This window comes from Bos mutus, chromosome 11, assembly GCF_027580195.1.
Source record: "Bos mutus isolate GX-2022 chromosome 11, NWIPB_WYAK_1.1, whole genome shotgun sequence".
NCBI lineage: Eukaryota > Metazoa > Chordata > Mammalia > Artiodactyla > Bovidae > Bos > Bos mutus.
In genome coordinates, this window is record NC_091627.1 from 33704004 (window position 1) to 33723981 (window position 19978).

The window sequence follows — 19978 nt, forward strand, 5'->3', positions numbered from 1 at the left end:
TTTTTTCTCTTCTCAGCTCGGAGCATAACCCTGAGCCCAGTGTCCTGGAAAAGCCCTCAGAAGTGTTAGTATGTTCTGTGCCTGGGTTTTGGCAGAGAGGTGAGGAGGTGACATTCCCAAATGTCCTAGGAGCTCAGTGGTGTGATGCTGTCTGAAACCACAGGGGCAGGTCTGCTTGACATGGCCCAGGGTGAATTTTCAAGCCCCTGGGAAGATGGAATTTTCAAGCCAACTGGATGAAAACAAACCCAAGCAAGGATTCAGGGAGACAAGGTGTGTCCTTGAGGATATATGACCAGAGGTACCTGCTACAGAGAAAGGTGGTGTCTAGTCCTAAACATCCTCTCCTGAGTGAGGCGAGGTCATCTGCCCTTAAAGAAGGTGCATGAGGCCTGGGAAGTCAAAGATCAAACCCTGACACAGGAAAAGGTATTCTGATTCTGGGGCCTGGCACTGGACCTAGGCAGGAAGTGCAAAGGCATTCAGGTGGGGTCTGCTGAAGGCTCTGACCAGCCAGCATTCTCACTCAATTCTAGGAATGCCCAGCAGCCTTTCACAGCAGCTGGGCCTTGTTAGCCCCTAAGGGAGGGTCCAGAGGAATGCACGGTCCCTGGACCGTTCTCGTTTGCAGTTTATAAATAAGTACTAGGTGATTGGGTTTTTACATTAGCCTTTTGTGAGTTATGTTAGTGTAACTCATTCTCTCGGGCTCCAATCAACTCTGGGAGAAGAGACAAAATTGAGGGTCTGGCCCTGCGAAGCTGTAGATGAGGCCTGCAGCTGGGAGGCTGCACTGGGGCCCTCTGCCCATGGGGCACTCTCCCCGTAGCTCCCAGCCATGCTCCATCCCACTTGCACTGGTGGCCACATTAGCAATCTCACAGCTGCAAATCTCTCTAGATCTCAGCCATTTGGTCTCCAGTTTTAGAAACATACAAATAAAAAAATTAAGTGTTAATTTCAGAAAATACAGAGACGTAAAAAGAAGAACCCCACCCCCAACTCTCAGCTTCTATAGATAGCCAGGATTGACATTACTTCTGGTATTAAAATAATACAAAGCAATAATTTAGAAAAAAAATCACACCAAATAATCTATATATTTCTTTAGAGGCCCTCATTTTAAATGTTTTTGTGAAGTTATTTGGTCTGTTTATGTTTTTTCTAAGTCCCTCTCACTTTATAAAGTCCATTACAAAATCCTAAGAGACCTTTGACCAGCATAAGCAGAGTTCACACCCTCCTTTTTGAGTCTGTATCCTTCTACTTATGACACTGTGTCCTTTGTGGGTCTCTATCTCTCTACTTATGACACTGTGACCACAGTGCTTGAACAGTAAGGAGATCAGACCAGTAAATCCTAAAGGAAATCAACCTTGAATATTCATTGGAAGGGCTGATGCTGAAGCTGAAGCTCCAATACTTTGGCCACCTGATGTGAAGAGTGGACTCATTGGAAAAGACGCTGATGCTGGGGAAGATCGAAGGCAAAAGGAGAAGAGCGGGACAGAGGATGAGATGGTTAGATAGCATCATCGACTCAGTGGACATGAGTTTGAGCAAACTCCAGGAGACAGTGAAGGACAGGGAAGCCTGGTGTGCTGCAGTTCATAGGGTCGCAAAGAGTCTGACACGACTTAGCGACTGAAGAACAACAATCAGTGCTTCCCAGGAACAAGCTTAACTTGGTAATTTATATTCAGTGTGTGGTTCTCTATGACCCCTCGTATCCATGCCCCCACAGAGTCTAAAACAGTCATCTGGCAAGAACCACCTGCGAGAGAGTCAGAAAGACATGAGGACTCTTGCTGCCCCCACGTACCTGGTAGTCCATGGGCCGCCCAGCACTTGGCTCCATCTTGATGTCTGGCTTAGACCTGAGAAGGAGAATGTACTGTCAGGCTGGGTGTAAGGGCACTGCTTGCAGGGGAGGAGAGCACTGGCAGTGGTTAGACCTTGGAGAAGGGAAGAGGACAGAGTCATGATTGTCAAACACTCCAGGACTGCCAAACAGAAAGGGGATTAGTGGTTCTCAGAGGCTCTAATAGAGAGGACTAACCAATGGCAGAAGTAAAAGGAGGCAGGTCATTAGGTCAACAGATTCAAGTGTTGGGCAGCCCTGTGATTTCCCTTTGCCCAGAGGTATTCAATGACCTGGGAACAGCCCCCTGCCTTTGCAGGGAGGGAGGTGAGGGAGATATCCAGGAAAAGAAGAAAGGGGCAAAGTTAGGAAGGAGCTGTCCATGGGCTCTGATTCTTCTCCACCCCAATTCCAAATATAGCAAGCTAGGCCTGCCTGACCTGGTGAAGCCAACCAGGGTTGCGAGGCTCCTGCCCACTTACCGCTTGTTGGAGACATTGGTGGTGAGGGCTGTGACGGATGCTAGTGACACGGAGTCAGGGTCCAGCCCATCCCCCAGCCGAATGGCCAGGCGGTCAAGGTCCTCCATCTCCAGAACAGCTGGTTCATCTGGGGAAAAGGGAGGACTAGTTAGGTGGGCTGGATGGTGGGCTGGTGATGGTGTTTCCTCTTTTGCTTCGGCATCCAGGAAGCTAATAGTCAATTTCCAGGTTTACTTGGTGGCATCTACTTAGAATGTTATAGTCTGCTTATCTGCAGTGTTTCTGACCTAATTTTGATCTTTAACAGATACTGTATCTGGCCTTGCCTTTTAATTTTAATTGAATATAACTCATCCCGGAGAAGGAAATGGCAACCCACTCCAGTATTCTTGCCTAGGAAATCCCATAGACCGAGGAGCCTGTAAGGCTACAGTCTACGGGCTGCAAGAGTCAGACATGAATAGTGACTAAACCACCGCCACAATTCACTATGCAAGTACTGAATATCCTTTGTGGAAGAAGGTTAGGAATAAAGAATCCAAACTTATGTATCTTCTATCAATGGCTACCATTTACTGAGTGGCTACTACATGTCAGGCATAATGCTAGGCACTTTATACACATATCTCTAGCTCTCATAATCTTCATAGTCATATCTTGCCAATATAGGTACTATTCTCACATCACAGACAAAGAAATTGAGACTCAGGAAGGAACTTATCTTTGTAAAATAGCTGATGGACTTCAGAACCTAACCCTGTACTGATGTGTATTAATCCAATGAGATGAAGGAATGATGATTCTGAGAAGCTACCCAAGGATGATGGGTTTGAGCCTCAGCCAGCAGGTCTACCCTCTCCAGTCTAGGAAGGAGAAAGGCACAGCTGGAATATACGTGGGGGCAAAATATAAGGAGAGAGATTCTGGGACCAGTGGGCCACACGGGGGATGCTGGGAGAGAAGCCAGGAGCCCTGAGGATGGTGGACGTGTGATCCACAGACCTGACTTAGAAAGCTACACACAGCTCCACTGTACTTCCATTTCTCCCCTTAAACAGCTGTCGTGTCCCCTCACCCGTGCCACAGGCCACTCCAGTCTTCCATACCCACCCTGCTTCTCTCCCCCAAGGCGGTCCCTGCAGCCCCCTGAGAGGGAACTGGGTAAATGGTAGGCAGAGAGTCCTGCCATGGAGCAGGCATTCTCAGGACTCAGATTTTCCCATAGAAACAGGGAATTGGCCAAATAATTTTTTTTTTGTTATTCCCTCCTCTGATTAAAAATCCCTAGGCTTCTGTGTGAAGGATGGAAGCCAAGAGGGCAGGAGGAGCCCACTAGACAGAGGTCTCTGCTGCTGCTGTTTTGTATCGGAGGAAATGTGGTACCCACCTCCAGCCCTCGGAGCGCCCCCTTCTGGAGGACCTCTCTCAGGACGGGGTTTCTCTGACAGCTAATGATAGGCCCCAGGTGGCTCCTCTGGCCAATAGCAGGAGAGCCCACTGGGAGGCCGCTCGCGGAGAGCAGGGGTTTCGTCCCTGGCAGGTGCGGAGAGAGGGGTGAACTAGACCTTGGTCAGGGGCACGCATCCGTACCTTGTCTTTGGGGTTCCTCCTTTTGAGGCCGGTTCTTGCCGAGCTTCATGGCGGAGAACACGCTCCTCCCGGCTCTGTGAGGGGGCAGCCAGAATGAGGTGGAGGGAGATGGACGTCAGGAGGAAGACACACAGACGATAGAAGAGCAAAACCCGAGAGAACTCGTAAGGGAAAGGAAGATCCAAGCCCCAGCCCCTTACCTACTGGTCCCGAGATATCCTGGGGGCCAAACTTCCCAAATTGGGAGCCCTGAAGGAGAACTAGGGCAGAGGAACCTCCGTCATATCCTCCTTCCCCATGCCTTCACACCATTAAGGAGCAGGTTGGGGACAGCGACCACAAGAAGGTGGCCTTCAGGTGGAAAAAACCGTTTCAACTGAAGCCTGTCAGGGTCCTAATCCCAGCCCCCTCAGTTCAGTCTTAGAGCTCTGAGCTCCACCAGTGGGCAAGACTCATCCTCTCCCACCGTGGCCGTACTTTGGCTGGATGCAAAGAAAGTCAGACAAGAGAGACAAAGCATCAGAACAGAATGGCAGAAACAGGACTCAGAGGGGCAGAGCTGATGAGCAGGTAGGAAGTGTGGTTGAAACAAGCTGCTTAGTTCTCAGACAGCCCTGGTACTCAAAGCCTGCCTTTGTGTCCTTGGATTCTCCTTGGTCCCCAGTGAAAAGGAGATGGGCCCTTTCCTGTCCCCATCTTTGGTCCTGGTTTTACCCTTTTTGCCTGTCCCTTCTCACTCCAGGCAACCCCCACCACCGTCCCCCACCACCTTCTGCCAACCTCCAGGAATGTATGGCAGGCTCCATAGTTCCTACCTCTTCCTCTGTTGGTCTGGCCTTGTGACCCCGGGTGAAGGGCCTTGCAGTCAGGAGAGCTGACGAAAGGGGGCAGGGGGTCCTTACTGTATCCAGTGATGTCCCTGCAGCTGAGCTTGCGATCCTAGCTCCAGGAGGGACCAGGAGTAGGACCAGCAGGGGTAAAGTGCAGTATTCCATTACCCTGTCAATATTGCATGAGATGGACACCTGACTCCCTGCACTTCCCATTCTCCCTCCTCCTGGCTCTGCCCCTGTCAAGCTGGGCCCCATTCCTAGGCGGGGCAGGGTGCAGACTCTAACCCTGAGCTCACCTATAGCAGAGCCCACCCATCTTTGAGTCAGGCATCTCCCAGTGGAGGTTTGGCTATGGTTCCCCAAGAACTCCTGTTCTTTATGTTGGGTCATGTGAGATTCTGGAAAACCTTCTGTCCTTGTAGAGATGGCCTAGAAACTTCAAGCTCCTCTACTTAGGGTTGGGGAGCCAATCTCATCCTCCAAACCTGGCCCTAATCTAGCTACAGGCCTTTTCTTTACTCTTTATATGCTCGGCCAGACATGGAGGAGTGTGTTAGGAGAGCAACTAAGAACCACTTCTTCATGTGATACCAGTTCACAGTTTAGGAAACACTGGCATCTTGATGGTTTCCTAAAAAGGCATGAGGCAGGTGAAGGAAGGTTGGGGAAACACTGATCTCTTTGCACTATACAGCGTCATGTTATCTGGGGCATATCAACAGGAGGAGAAGGAGAGAAGTCACTCTAAAAAAAGAAAACCAAAGCCTTTGGAATTATCTTTAAAAGTTTCTCCCCAGTAAGAGACAATATAACTTTCCTTGAGCAACTAATCTGGGCCAAGGCTTTTCCAGATGTTTGCTGATTTCATCTTCATGGCAGTCCTGGGAGGGACTGCAGTCCATGTGTCCTGGGAGGGCCATATGCTTCTCCTCTTTCAACCCATGAAAAACCTGAGGCTCAGAGAGTTGGGATGGAAGCTACCATCTCCCAGGGCAGCAGTACTTCCAACTGCATCCTTGATGCTGTAGGGTCACACTTCTCTCGGGGTGTGAATCCCACATCCTCACCATTGGGAATGGTGGTTGAAAGTCTCCAAGAACCAGCACAGCTTGCTGATGAGGAAAGATGTCATCTTGAAGAGTCCCAGGGACCATGTTTACAGAGAGGGGACTCATGGAAAAATAATCTAAGCATCAATACATTTTGGGGAAAGAAGGCTATAAATATTAAATCACCAGTGACCTAACACTGAACAGATCAATGAGCCTGTTAATAACAGTCATAGAGTGGTGAGAAAGGAGCCGTCTTGCCTGGCTTACAACGCATCATCCTGTGAGATTTCTCCCTGCTTGGTGGCCTTGGTGGCCTACAGGGCAGGGGTGCCAGCTGTACTCTGACTCTGCAACAGGAAGTGAGCCTAGTGGGGCCCTGTCTCTGCTTCCTGTCTCAGTGTTTGGGTTTCCTTTCCTCCCAGCCTTGCTGCTCTCCTGGATAACCGAGGAGTGTCCTGGAGGGCCCTGTGCTGACCAAGTACAATCACTGCTTGGCCATTCCTGGGCTGTGTCATCTTTAGAGTCCCCAGCCCCAGTCCACGTGTGACCTACATGCTACCATCACACACAGTCTGCTCTAGCCACACAGTCCTCATCCCCCACCCCACCCCCGCCTTAATGTCCCCCAGGAAAGTGCTCTGAGATGGTAGGTCAAAGCCAGGTGTCAGGTCAGAATAGACCCTGCCTGGAGAAGCCAGCTACTCTGCATCCTGGGATGGGTGGGATCTAGCCCTTCTGCCTGAGGCCCAGAGGAGGTTAGGGTGGCAGGGAATTGTGGATTTCTGATGCTGATCCCAAGGACCCACCCAAGTGGAAAAGGGCTTGGGGCTTCCCTTAGGCAGTTATGGCCCTTGAATTTGAAAGTCATTTTATTTCTTAAAACAAACATATTTGGAAGCAAACACTGAGACTTAAAAAAAAAAAAAAAACTATACTTATTCAACCATTGTTTACCAGAAAGTGAAAGTGTTAGTTGCTCAGTCCTGACTCTTTGCGACCCTATGGATTAGGGCCCTCCAGGCTCTTCTGTTATTGGGATTCTCCGGGCAAGAATACTGGAGTGGGTTGCCATTTCTTTCTCCAGGGGATCTTCCTAACCTAGGGATTGAACCGGGGTCTCCTGCATTGCAGGCAGATTCTTAACCATCTGAGCAACCAGGGAAGCCTGACTATTGTCTACTAGACCCGGAAGCAATTCAAAGAAGAAACTCCTCTCCCTAGACCTTGCATAATTTTAACTATCTCAAGTGGATACGCTCATTAGTGGGACTCCTGTGTGTCTGGGAGTATCTCAGAATGGAGACATCCTATAAAAAAATGCATAATGTGTAGGATAAGTGTAATTCCCAGATTCTTACTGTAGGCTCTGGACCTGTTTGTTTCTCTTAGACCTGCTTTTCATTCCTGTGAACTGTGGGCAGTAGAGCATGATGCCATTGGCTATCACTGCCCTTTGTAATCCTCTGATTGATGACACATCATAATTCACTATAGAAAAAGCTTTTGGGCTTCCCTGGTGGCTCAGTGGTAAAGAGTCCATCTGCCAATGCAGGATACATGGGTTCGATCCCTGGTTCCAGGAAGATCCCACACGCTGCAGAGCAACTAAGCTGGTGTGCCTCAACTATTGAGCCTGTGCTCCAGAGCCCAGGAGCTGAAACTACCGAAACCCGCGTGCCCTAGGGCCCGTGCTCTGCAACGAGAGAAGCCCCTGCAATGAGAAGCCATGCGCCACAACTACAGAGTAGCCCCCACCGGCCACAGCCAGAGAAAAGTCCTCGCAGCAATGAGGACCCAGCACGGCCAAAAAGTAATTAAAAAAAAAAAAAAAAAAAAAAAAAGCTTTGAAAAAAGAAAAAGCTTTTTCTGCTTATCAGTTCCCAGAAAACAGCATGCCTGTTTCTCTTGGCAAAGGGTAAAGGTTATTTTTCAAATAAATGTTAACTTAATCAGGGAATTTTAAAGATTACCCACTTTGTATTAAAGATTTGGATTTCAAAAAAGGTAAATTGTTGGTTACTGATCTACTGATGTTTGTTTGTTCTAAATTCTGCATTTTGTCTAGAAGGTTCTCCAATTGCTACAGATGTAGTATGGTCAGAAACAGACAAATACAACAAGCCAATAATCAACTTGGTGTACAACCACTTTGCAACCAAGTGGCTCCTTATTCGTAGCTGCATGAAAACAGGAAAAGCAGGAGGCCAGGGAGGTGGGCTTCTCAGGACCCTCTGAGGGTTTGTGGTCACAGCTGAGCTTTCCCATCACTGGATTCATGGCAGTTGTAATGATACGCACCCGCAATTTAGACTGCTAGTTCTCTCTAGAGAGAAGTCTTTAAAGTTAGTTCACTCATTTTAAACTCTTTTTTTCATTTATGGACCTAATGGTTTCTTTGCTTGTTCCATGGCTCAGAACTAGAAGAATGTCTTTGTGGTTGGGTAAAGCTCCTTGGGGAGAGACTGGAACTCTTCAATGATGACTTGGAGACATTCGACAAACTAGACTGTGTGAGCTGAGTCCCACTCAGTCAGGTGTCTGTGTTATCCTGGAGGTTGTGACTTAGAGGGGTGGGACTGGAATTGAACCAACTGAGGCCGTGGCTTCTCCAGGGCTTCTGCCCTCCAACCACCTGCAGCAGGAACTGTCAGAGCTCATTAGCTCAGTTCAGCTCAGTTCAGTTACTCAGTCATGTCCGACTCTTTGTGACCGCATGGACTGCAGCATGCCAGGCCTCGCTGTTCATCACCAACTCTCAGAGCTGAGCTTATTAGCTCAGGCCTCAGGTAATTGGGAGAAACAAATTCCTACCTAAGAGATGGCTTCCCTGGTGGCTCAGAAAGTAAAGAATCTGTCTGCAATGCAGGAGACACAGGTTTGATCCCTGGGTCAGGAAGATCCCCCGGAGAAGGGAATGGTAACCCACTCCAGTATTCTTGCCTGGAGGATCCCCTGGACAGAGAGGAGCCTGACAGGCTAAGTCCATAGGGTCACAAAGAATTGGACACGACTGAGTGACTAACTTTACCTAAGAGACACCGGATTTGTGGAAATAGAGATTTCCTTTTATTTCTCCTCAGTAGAGACAGAAACTAACAAGTCTTGCCACACAATAACCTTTCAGAGATTTAAAACAGTTCCCACAGTTTTTCTTCTTCAAGCTAAAGAATTTTGACTTATTTATCTCTTTTTAGAAATCCCTAAGGCTCTACACATTAAGATAAGAATAATAAATGCCAGTTACGTGAATTGGAAATGGCAGAACATTAGGATGGGGTCGTGCTAGGGAACCAGCATTTACTGTGGGCCCACTACATGCGCTCACCGAGGCACCCCTTCGTCCAGTTGTGGCCAAAGGGGTCAGGTCAGTCTGAATCCCTTGGGGTCCAGCCCAGGACAGACTGCAGAGCTAGAAATCAAGAAGGGTCTTAGAGCATCGCTGATCTCAGACAGAGAGGCTAGGGGACGGGGCAGCTTGTATGTGTCTCATACAAACCTTTTATGTCCAATTGTCCATGTAGAAACCTGACCCCAAGCCCTCTCCCTAGGTGGGACCCTGAGCTCAGCATCTGCCATCATCTCCCACAGCCCCCAAGATCTGGTTCCCTGGCTCCTTCTCCAAGCCTGATACACGCTCAGCCTGCGGCTTCTTCCCTTGTTTGTAACCTGGCAAACTCTCTGACCCTTTGGGTCTCTGGGCCTGAGTTTCCCCTCTCAGTGCTGCTGCCTTGTCATCATGTTTTTTTGCTCATGTATAACAAGTGGGAATTGGAGTTCGTGCTTTCATTAAACGAGGCTGCGAGTCCCTGGGATGTTAATGCAAGCAGCACACCAAGCCCCATCAGTGCTCATCACTTCAGACTCCTGTACACACAATTCTGCTGTCGCCATGCTAACCTCAGGTCGATTGATTTTTAACTTATTTTGGACCACTGTTCTGAGAAAATCTCTTAACATCTCTGGGGCTCAGTTTCCCTATCTGGAAAATAAAGACCACACTCTTGGCTTTTTGGCTTTTGTTGGTGTGTTTGGAGAACTGAGAGCGTAATCAAGGGCTCTAAACTTCCTGGGCCTACTGTAAACTCTGGGTCAGGAGTTAAAATGCCCTGGGTTTTATTTAGTCTCAGCTCTGCTGCTCTTCTGGGGCTCAGATCTGTCATCTGCAAGAACGGGTGTTGGAGCAGAGGCCCCCTCCAGTGTGCTCAACCCTGACTGCCACTCCCCTTGTGAATTCCCTGTGATGCTAGAAGGTCCTTGAGGTGACACAAGCTCTGGGGGAGCCTGGGGGACCCACTTGTCAGTCCCCCCACCATCAGGCCTTGAGACTTCCCAGTACCTTGTGGTGGCCCCTCCCCATCTGGAGGTACCTCCTTCTTTCCCTCTGGGGAATGGAGACAGTGAAGACCACCAGAGAGGGGTCGTCCCTCCTTAGCTTTCCAGGCTTCATGTTCCAGCTGCCCCCTGTGGCCACTCAGCACCCAGAATTTGTCTTCCTTGGGCCTCCAGTGCTACATGTCCATCTGCCTGGCCCTGCCTTGGTACCAGGAGGAGGCGGCTTTTGGCCTCATGAGCTGTCCTTACTCCCTCCCTCACAGGAGAGCCTGCCCACAGGGATGAGGGACTGAGCAGGGAAGTGGAGGAGGAATCGAGACACTGAAAGGAGGGAGGAGAGAGTGGAAACCAGAAGGCCTGCCCCCACCCTGACACCTCCGTGTTCCTCGCCCCCGTGGCCAGATGGAGAGACCTCCCTCGCCCTACCTTTGCCCAGTGCTGTCTCCACTCGGATCTGGGCCCCCCGCCACCTGCACCCTGTGCTGGGGACCCTTCCCTCTGACGAGCTCCACGGGCTCCACCTGGCCTGGGACACCTACTTGTGCTCGCCATCTCTGCCTCCCTTGGTCTTCTCTCTGCCTTTGCTGAGTAGGAGGAAGAAATGAGGAGACAAGGGGACGTGTGTGAGAGCCTGTGAACCAGAGTCACTTGCAGACTTAGTCCCTGACCCTGCTGACCCCCATGATCCCGGGGGGCCTTCTTGTCCCAGAGACCCTGCCTCCCATAGCTTTTCATGTCAGCAAGCCTGAGCCTGCTGGGCAGGGGTCCCAGGTCCCTGGGCTCTACCTTGGGGGTGGGGGGCTGTAATCCTGATTCTGAGAGAGGAGCTCTCAGGACTGGGCCTCCAAACCCAGAAGAACCTGGAGCCTTGGTGACAGAGGAGGCTTCAGGGTCCCTGGATCTCCCCCCACCCCAGGTCAGGGTCTGGGGAATTCAGGATGCAGGCCGCAGGTGCCACAGGGAACACAAGGTTAGATGAGCCAGGCCGGGCCCGGGCCACCAGGCTATCTTCCTCAGGCTCGATCCCCTCCAATGGAGTAAGGGGCTCCTAGGCTCTGAGGAACTCAGAGAAGAAAGGGGGCCCCAGGACGTTCTGGGTCTGCAGCAATAAGCCAGCTGTGGCTCCAGGGTTCAGAGCAGGGCTCCTCCTCCTCCTTAGGGAGACTTCCAGAAAGCCCTTCTGGAATGTTCTCTTACTGCTTCCCTGATGCAGGCACATTCCCACCCTACCCCTCCTCACACACTCCAGGCCTCTGGGCTGGCAAAGGGGGCTGCACAGGTGTACACTCTCAGTGTAGAAATGGAGAAGGGAAAAGCCCCTCTTTTTGTGAAAAATAATACTCTCCTGATTTTACTACGACCACTTTAGGGACTACAGCTAGCATTAATACTAGTAACTGTACAGCCCTGCGTGGCCTGCCCTCAATCACTCAGCCCACAAGGGTGGGGATGACAGGTTTGACCTCATGGTCATCCTTGTTGCTAGGGGACCCCTCCCTGAATCCCCAGACAGGCCTGACTTTCCTCCTAGAGTCCACACTGTGTTTTTAGTGTTCCAGTGTGGCCAGGTAAGTTTTCTTCTTCAGTCAACACACAAACACACACAAGCTCTTTCTCTCTGTCTCAGTTTCACTCACCTCTTCCTCAGGCTCCCACCCCCAGCGCTCTGTCTGCACAGTTAGAAGCAACCATGGGGTGGGGGTAGGGAATCAAAACTGTGGCCTCTGGGCTGAAGAGGACCCCCACCTCAGGTGAAGTGGCTGAGTTTGGGAGGAGTCTCCTGAGCACCGCTTCACCACAGGTCTCACCTTGGCCTTGACCTAGCTCCTCTGGGCTGCTTGGGAGTGGCTGCAGCTCTGGAGCTCAGCCCGGTGGAGGGAGGTGAGGGGAGGGGCCTTGGGAACCTTGCACTCTGGGGGTGAGGCTGAGTGTGCTGACCCCCCCGACCCACACATACACATCTATGCACACCCTGGGGCACATGCCTCATGCGCATCTCTGTCAGAGCCCCCAGCCATGCACACATGCCCGCTGACCCCTGGCCCCAGACATAGGAGGGAGGTCTCCATGGGTCTCCACTGGAGTAGAAGAATGACCCAGAAGGAGAACAAGAAAAGTGACCCCCTCCCTCCCCTCCCCTAGGATGAGGCCCAGCAGAGGCACCCCTACATCTCCAGGGACACCAGGAAGGGCGGTAGGCAGGAGTAGGGCCGTAGGGCCAGGGCAGGTGGACAAAATAAGCAGTCTTGGAATACGCCTCTGCGGTGCAGCTTCAAGATTAAAGCTGGGTTCCCTTCTTTGTCCTTTCTAACAGTGGATCCTTACCAGAACCTGGTGGTGTGTGCAGCACCTCGGTGTCACCCAGAGCTAGAACGTACATGCAGGTAAGCGTGTGAAAACACTCGAGCACTTGAGTGTGTGTGCACGTGTGTGTGTTCAGGGCTGAAGTCTCCTCTCTCCTCAGACACCGGGGCAGGTGTACACTGACACACAGGGGCCCAGAACCCCGACTTTTTGGTTCTGAGAACAAAGTGCCCCTGGAGTTAGTAATTCATTCCCTCTCTCTGCAGCACTGATAGCAAGGGAGGTGAGGGTAGCGGGGCGAGGGAGCCCTGTGAGTGGGTGAGGCCCTGGCCCGGGGCCCAGGTGGCGCTGAAGCCCTGGCTGTGGGCAGCTTTGTTGGTAGGGCCCTTGGAGTGGGATGGGGTGATAATATCCGAGAAGGATCTTGGACCAAAAAGTCAGATGCTGCTTGGGGTAGAACAAGTTGTGGTGGGGTGACATGGAGACTGTGGGAAGGGAGGAGGAAGGAAGGGGACCCTGGCTGAGCACTGGCCACGGGCCAGCACTGTCAGCCAACAGGGACTAGACAAGCAGACAGAGTGACTCAGAGGGCGTGTGACTGGCCAGGGCCTGGGATTGATGGACTGAAGGAGAGGGTTGATGGAAGGCAAGGGGTGCGGGTGGTGATAGGTTGGGGGCTGGGGGCAGAGCTGCCAGCTGCTTCCCTGAGGTCCAATGGGAGGAACTTCCAGGAAGATCCCTACGGCCTTGGCAGTGTAGAGGAGTGACTGCAGAGGTCCCTTCCAGGAGGGAGGGTGAGATGGCAGGAGCCCAGCAGGGGGAGCCAGGCCCTTGAAGAAGACCCCCACATCATCGCCTCTGCCCTCCAAGGAATAGACATCTCTTGCCACCAGTCCTGAGCCTGAGGCTGTTTCCTGACACTCACTCCACAGCCCCCTACCCCAGCCTCTCCAGCCTGCACCCCACCCAGCCACGACCAACAGGGAGGAGTGGATTCCCACACCAGACCCTTGTGGGTCCAGACGACCAGGCGAGACACTGCTGAGTGCCGGCAATGAGTCGTTGGGAAAACAACAGAGGGGTGCCCTGTAGTTTGGGCACCTTGACCTACAAGGGGATGGGCCTTCCCAGGAGGGGCTGAGGGCTGGAGGGCAGGTGCAGGCGAGGGCGGGCTTGGGGCCAGAGCTGAGACACATGCATCCTTTTCCTTTCCCTGTCCCTGTGTTGGCCTCATTCTCTCAGAAGGGCTCTCTGGCTGGTGGCTTCCTCCCAGACCCCACAGCTGACAGGCCTGGCTGGCCGGCACCTATGTAAGGAGGATGAGACACATTGAGGGTTGCGAGACCAAAATCAGGTTCTCCTCAGAACCCCACACTTCTTGACTAAGGCCCCAAGGGCCCCTGTAGGCAGCTACAGGAAACTGCAGCAAAGCCCAGGTTCTCTATACCCACCCCTGGGGACTGGGAAAAGGAAGAGGTTGACGACTGCAGACAGAGCTCCTGGTTTTCCTGGGGCCACCGGCCTGCACTGGAGGGGCTGGGTGAGTGTGAGCATGGATTTCCAGCCGCGTAGGGGCCGCCAGCACAGACCCTGAGAACGCCCGGGGTGGTGTTGCTGCCACGCGTTCTCCGGCCAGGTCTGCAGTCATCAACCTCTTCCCATTCCCAATCCCCAGGGCAAACCCCTCCTCTTACTCCTGCTTCCTGCCGCTGCCCTGGGAGAGGCTGTGTGAGGGTCAGGAGAGGTGGGAAAGCCAGGCCACGGCCTGAGGAAGGATGGGACACCCTCTGTCTCCGAATTCCTGGGGCCCAGGACCGTCTGCAGGTCCAGGACCAAAGCCCAGCAGGCTTGCCCGCATCGTTTCACTGCTCCCTCCAGCAGCACCCTGGCCTACTCGTGGGCGGAGAGAGGGCCTCGTTCAACATTGCCTGAGCTGCAGCAACCCTGCTGCCATCTTGGCTGCCCAGAACTCTGGAGAATGGCTCCCCGTGTGTGCGCCCCACAGGACCCAGAGAACCTCTGCCTCCCTCTGGACGTCGGAGCTGGGGGCGGGGGGCCAGGATGCTCAACCCACTGTTGTTATTGACCCAGAAGGCTAGTGATTTTCCCAAAGTCACTCAGTCAGTTAATGGCAGCAGGACGCAACTCACTGGGGCTCAGCTCTCCTGATTCAGAGCCAGCGTTCCTCTCCCTGAAGTTGATGGCCCTCGAGAGGCATCCAGTCTGTCCCCAGAAGGCCCTTTCTTAAAGAGTTTTCTTAAAGCCCACTGTAGTCTCAGACAAGCTCTTTCCTCTAAGGGGACAGAAGATGGGGACCTGATGGCACCCTTAGTGTCCTTGTCCCCATGCTCGCTCCCCACTGGGTCCCTTCTCTTTTCACCATTTTCAGACCAATTCCTAACCCTCTGCACTGTCCAGCCAACAACCTGTTTGTCACCAGCCCTCATGTGGGGTAGCACTTGGCGCCCCAGTTATAGACTGACCCTCCATCAACCCCTTGGCTCTCCCAGAAATAGGGTAGGGGTTCCTATTGTCCTGGGCCCCCTTGTAGCGGTAGCAGTGATGGGCCAAGGGTCACAGGCTGGAAAATGGCAGAGCTGGGACTCGGGCCTGTGTCTCCTGAGGCCAGATTGTATGTCCTCTCCATGCCACCCAGCCTGGAGTCTAAGGAGGACCGGCTGCAAACTGGCCTGGGTGATACCGCCCACCCCATGGCTGGCCTGGAGGCGAAGGGCCAGTGACATTTGCCGCAGGCATGTTCCTTTGATCTTATTACTGTTACTCCTCACTTGGCTCCCAGGGTCTTAAGCTTATATGTGTGTGTGTCTGTCTGTCTGTCTGTGTGCAGGTGGGGGTGAGTGGTCCGAGGGCAAAAAAGGAGAATGTATTCATGTAATTAAAATATAAAGTCAAATTACCCTAATTTAGAATCTGTGTCTTTTTCAGGACAAGCACTGAATAAATTTCACTTGGAAAGGACAGGGTGGAAGGAAATGGGAGGAAGATGTTTCCAGTGGGAGGGGAACAACCCCTCTCTCCAAACCCATCCCCATCCTTCTGAGGCACCGCTGACTTACCTGTGTTTCACACATGATTTCCAGTTACCTGCGGAGAATGTTTTACCAGCCTAGCGTCTGCCTCTCTGGGCCCTAAGAGTAGTACAATTGCACTTCCCTTTTTGGAAACATAATGCATTTGGACCCAGCATCTTGTCCTCTGTATGTGGCTGGACTTTGCAGATGTGACTCCTGGACACCGAGGGTGCCGGATGCCATCCTCTCAATGGAAGAGAGGCTAGGTCCTGACCAGGACTGCTGGCTTCACCCCGGCTGGAAGGGACCCCCACCCTTCCCTTGTATCTTCACCGAGCCAGGCTGCCTGGGGCTAGTCTGGCGCTGCTGGGTCTTGGGCCAGAGAGATCAGGGCCTCCTTCTGTCCACTTTTCCCTTCCTTTGAGGAGGCCAGAGGTCTAGCCTCTTCTTCTCATGTTAGACGCCACCCTCCCAGAATGGCGCTTCCCTCAGCACAGGGGGAAGCCTGCCCCCTGGCCATGATTCCAGATACTCTGCTGCCTCCCCAGTGAGTTCTGGAGTTGGGGGTGAGGGGAGGCTGCAGAAACCCCTTCCCTCCTCTTGTATTGACTCTCCAGCAACTCGGCTCTGTGCTCCGAGCCCAGCCAGGCCTAGAGGGGCCTTCCAGGGGCACCAGGGCCCAGGCACACTCCCTGTGTCTTTGGGGAGAGAGGGCCCAGCCTGTTACCTCCGGAAACTCTTCTCGCCTGATGGCCGGGAGCTGGGGCGGGAGCCGGGTAGCAGCCCATCCGTCTCCTGGCTGTCCTTCTCTTCCTCGTGAAGGGACTCCTCTCCCAGAAAGTCCCCGTCATCCCAGGAGCCCACTGTGCCATCTGTGGCCTGATACCGGACCTCCACGCACAGGCTGGTCTGGAGGAGAGAGGGGTGCTGAGCGGCTGGGATGGCAGGAACAATCGTAATCCCATGGACTCTGCTGCTCCATGATTTTACAAGGTCCTTCCACACCCTTAACTCACTGAAGGAGGGCGAGCTGGGGACAGTCCTCCCACTATGTTCCCATTTTGCAGATGAGCAAACAGAGGCTCAGAAAGACTGACAAGCGCAGACTCAGTCGATAGAACGGGCTCTGGCTCCAGATCCTGTTGCGCCTGGCTCTCTTCCCGCCCTGGTGCCTGAGGTACGGGGTGGGGGGCCCACCTGGACAGCTGGGTCTGGGCTAGGGGTGGGCTCTCTGAGTCCACTGTGCACAGAATCAAGGGCATCCTCCAGTGTCCCCAGGGCACAGGTCACCCCCTCATCCTCAGAACGAGGGTTGCCTGCAGGGACAAGGGGTGGTCTGCCTGAAGTCAGCTGATGTCCCCTCACTCCTGATGATCGTTGGGATGTGATGACATGAACCCTTCAGCAGAGGAGCCCAGACCCTGGGCACCCTCCAAAGGCGTGGTCTCAGCAATTCTTCCTGCCCGTCTGACACCTACCCTCCTACTCTGGAGAGGAGGTACCATCGGGTGACCCTGGACTTTTCTCTGGGGGAGCGTGGAGCCCCAAACCTGGAGCCATGCTGTGCACTTGAGAATCCTGATTAGGCGTCTTGCTCTGTATCCTTGGGCCACTGCCCTCCTCTCAGCTCTGGTTTCTCCCTAGTGCACAGGGAGGACTCATTCTAATCCCTTCCTCAACCCACACGGGTGCTAGGACATCTTCTAGACATGCTTGCCCCCTCTCCAAGTCAGGGTTGGCTTGCTCCGGGGACCCCCACAGGCAGCCTTCACTTGGTGAGTGGGCCTCGGGATGCCAGCCTTCCATTTCCCCTGGGAAGGGAAAGATACACACGTTTTCTGAATCCTCACTGCACTAGTCATCATGGTAAGATGCTTGATGTAAACTCATTTGATCTTCCCAACACGTCAACCTGCCCTACCTAACACATCAGGGAGGTTAAGTTACTTGCTCAAGTCACACAGCTAACAAGAGACAGAGCTGGGATGTGAGCCCAGCCTGGCTGACTTCAAGCCCCACATCCTTCCCACTGAGCAAATGTGGTCCGTTTGGTGAGACCAAGCCTGTTATGGTGGGAAAATGGTGGCCTTGGAATCAAAGATCTGGGGTCCTAGAGTTGATTTTGCTGTTGACCAGCTGTTTGACCTTGGCTGGTCAAATCCATTCTTCATCTAGGACTTCAGAGTTCCCATCCATAGCATGGGTGTCAGAGGTAGGTGGTGGGTGAGTTAGATAATTTGTAAGTCCTTTCCTTAACTGAATTCCTACATCTGATTCTAGAAATACAAGGCCCAGGCTGTGCCATCTGTTCCTGCCCATTCCCACAGTTCTCTCTCATGTTTTACTTCTCACATTCTATGCTCTTCCTCTGGACATCTATGTTCCTCTCCAAGTCCTCCACACCACCAGTGTCTGGAGCTTGTTTTTCACCCTCTCTCCCTTTGCTGTGGTTGCTGAGACCCCAACCCACCTGATTTCAAGAGGTCCCCCCACCCCTGCCTATGCCTACGTGTGGAAGAATGACCTCTTTGGGGCCAAGTGGAGAAGCCCCTTGTTCTCAGCAGGGAAGTGTCTCGAGCCACCACGGCACTGTGGGAATTTCTGCCCCACCCTTGGTGTTCCTCGGAGAGGGTTCCTTCCATTCTGGCTCCCTGTGGCTGCAGTCTTACTTCTGAGGTTACTCTGCTGACCACTATGTAGGGTCATACGTGGGACCAGGGTTGGTGCAGCCCCATTTTACATATGGATAAACTGAGGTCAGGAAATAATAGCTACTGATCTTATTGGGTTGGCCAAAAAGTTTGTAAGATGTTATGGAAAAACCTGAACGAACTTTTTGACCAACCTAATATTTACTGAGCACTTACTATATACTTAACTGTCCCAGGCCCCTTCTGTGCATTTCCATTTAATCCTCATAAGAGTCCTGTGAAGTTGATACTATAATTTTGCTCACTTTGCAGATGATGTGTAACCGGCCCAAGACACACAGTTACTGAGTGGCCTAGCGAAGGTCTGTATCCAGGAGCCATGTTCCTCACCACTAGGCTCATCTGCCCAGGGGTGGGCATAAATGAGCTCAAGGGGACAGATGCATCAGAGCAGAGCCTGGAGACTGGGCATCTCGACTGGTTTATTTCCTTCCTTTGTTTGCATGTGTATTAAGTCCTTGCAGGCTGTGCATCATTGGTGCATGTGTGTTTGCTGGAAGTCCAGGGATGGGTTGTGACAGATAGAAAGAGGTCCCTGCCCCCATAGAATGGCTAGTCTTAGACCCCAAGGCAGGCATGAAGGTCATGCCCTGTAGAGGCCAGCAGGGCTCAGGCTGGCTTTCAGATGACGAGGATACCTCTTTAGTGACCCCTGACCTGGGTGCAGATGGAAGGCTCCCTGATGGAGAAGGGAGGGAGTCCCCTAGTCACCATCACTTGTACTCTCACTGCAGAAAGGGCTTCAGTGTCTGCCACCCTCAAGGGCTCCCCCACGGCCCCCCACGGCCTCCAGCAGTCTGACCCGAGTCTCCTCCTCCCACAGCACCTTTCTACCCACGAGGAGACCCAGCCTAGACCATGCTATGTGCAGGCGGGGGCAGGGGTGAACAGGCCCCCAGGTGACCCAATAATGGGCATGTCCAGGACTCTCTGGGCACCCCAACCTTGATGATCGCATTGTTGTCGTCCATCAGCGTGTCGGTCACCTCCACGTGGTTCTCCTCCACCACCTTCTGCAGCACCATGCGGAAGGTCCCGATCAGCCTGTGGACGGCAGAGGGGCACGGTCTTCATGGTTTCACATCGAGAGGTCAGAGAGCAAGGCTGACATCCCAAGAGGCTGTGACTGGCTGTGAAAGACACCGGTGGGCTGGAGAAGGAGAGGGCTGGCTTGGGCTCCAAGCTGGGGTTGGAGAAGGTGGCCCAGGAGCTGGGGCTGGCCAGAGAGGCATGTCCAGGAGGGTCTGTGACCCCCAACAACTGTGTGTATTTGTATGTATGAGAGCCATTTTCCTGGGAGAGCTCGAGGGCAGTGAGCACCCGGGGGGATGGTCACAGACTGGGATTGTGATACCCTGGTGGGGCTTGTGTTCCTCAGGTTTGTGCTGTCTCGGGATTCAGCTCATCCTCCGCAGAGTGGCTTCCAGATGCCCAGTATGGAGGCTGTGGGGAAGGACTGGAGGCTCCACCCGCTTCCACCTCCCTAATGACGACCAAGATCTCTATGAATGAGCACCACTGGCTCATTCATCCTCAGATTGAATCATTAGTGATGCCCATACACACCTGCATTCTGCAAGCTCCTTGGGGCAAGAACCCATCTGACTGTGGGTTCCCCATCCCCCTAGGTACCTAGAGGAGTGATGCAGGGCAGTGATGTAAAGGGCACAGTTCTGGAGTCAGAGAGAGAGGATCGGAAGCCCAGCTTGGACACTTACTAGAGAGTTATCTGCTACCTGGGCATCGAACTTGGGCTCACTCAGTCTCAGATTTCTCCTAAG

General features: G+C 52.8%; 1 protein-coding gene across 3 annotated transcripts in view; it reads right to left on the minus strand.

Moving 5' to 3' along the window:
• The window catches only part of OTOF (otoferlin), an 89463-nt gene that overhangs the window by 35788 nt on the left and 33697 nt on the right, over positions 1-19978 (minus strand). For 2 of the 3 annotated variants that reach the window (XM_070380122.1, XM_070380119.1), the window contains exons 4-8: positions 19142-19241; positions 16214-16395; positions 3934-4007; positions 2344-2470; positions 1823-1877 (exon numbers count right to left, since the gene is read on the minus strand). In XM_070380122.1, coding sequence (XP_070236223.1) covers positions 1823-1877; positions 2344-2470; positions 3934-4007; positions 16214-16395; positions 19142-19241 — 538 coding nt within the window. Of the gene's footprint in view, positions 1-1822; positions 1878-2343; positions 2471-3933; positions 4008-10689; positions 10735-16213; positions 16396-19141; positions 19242-19978 lie in introns of all 3 variants that reach the window. The other variant, XM_070380120.1, reaches the window with a different exon arrangement.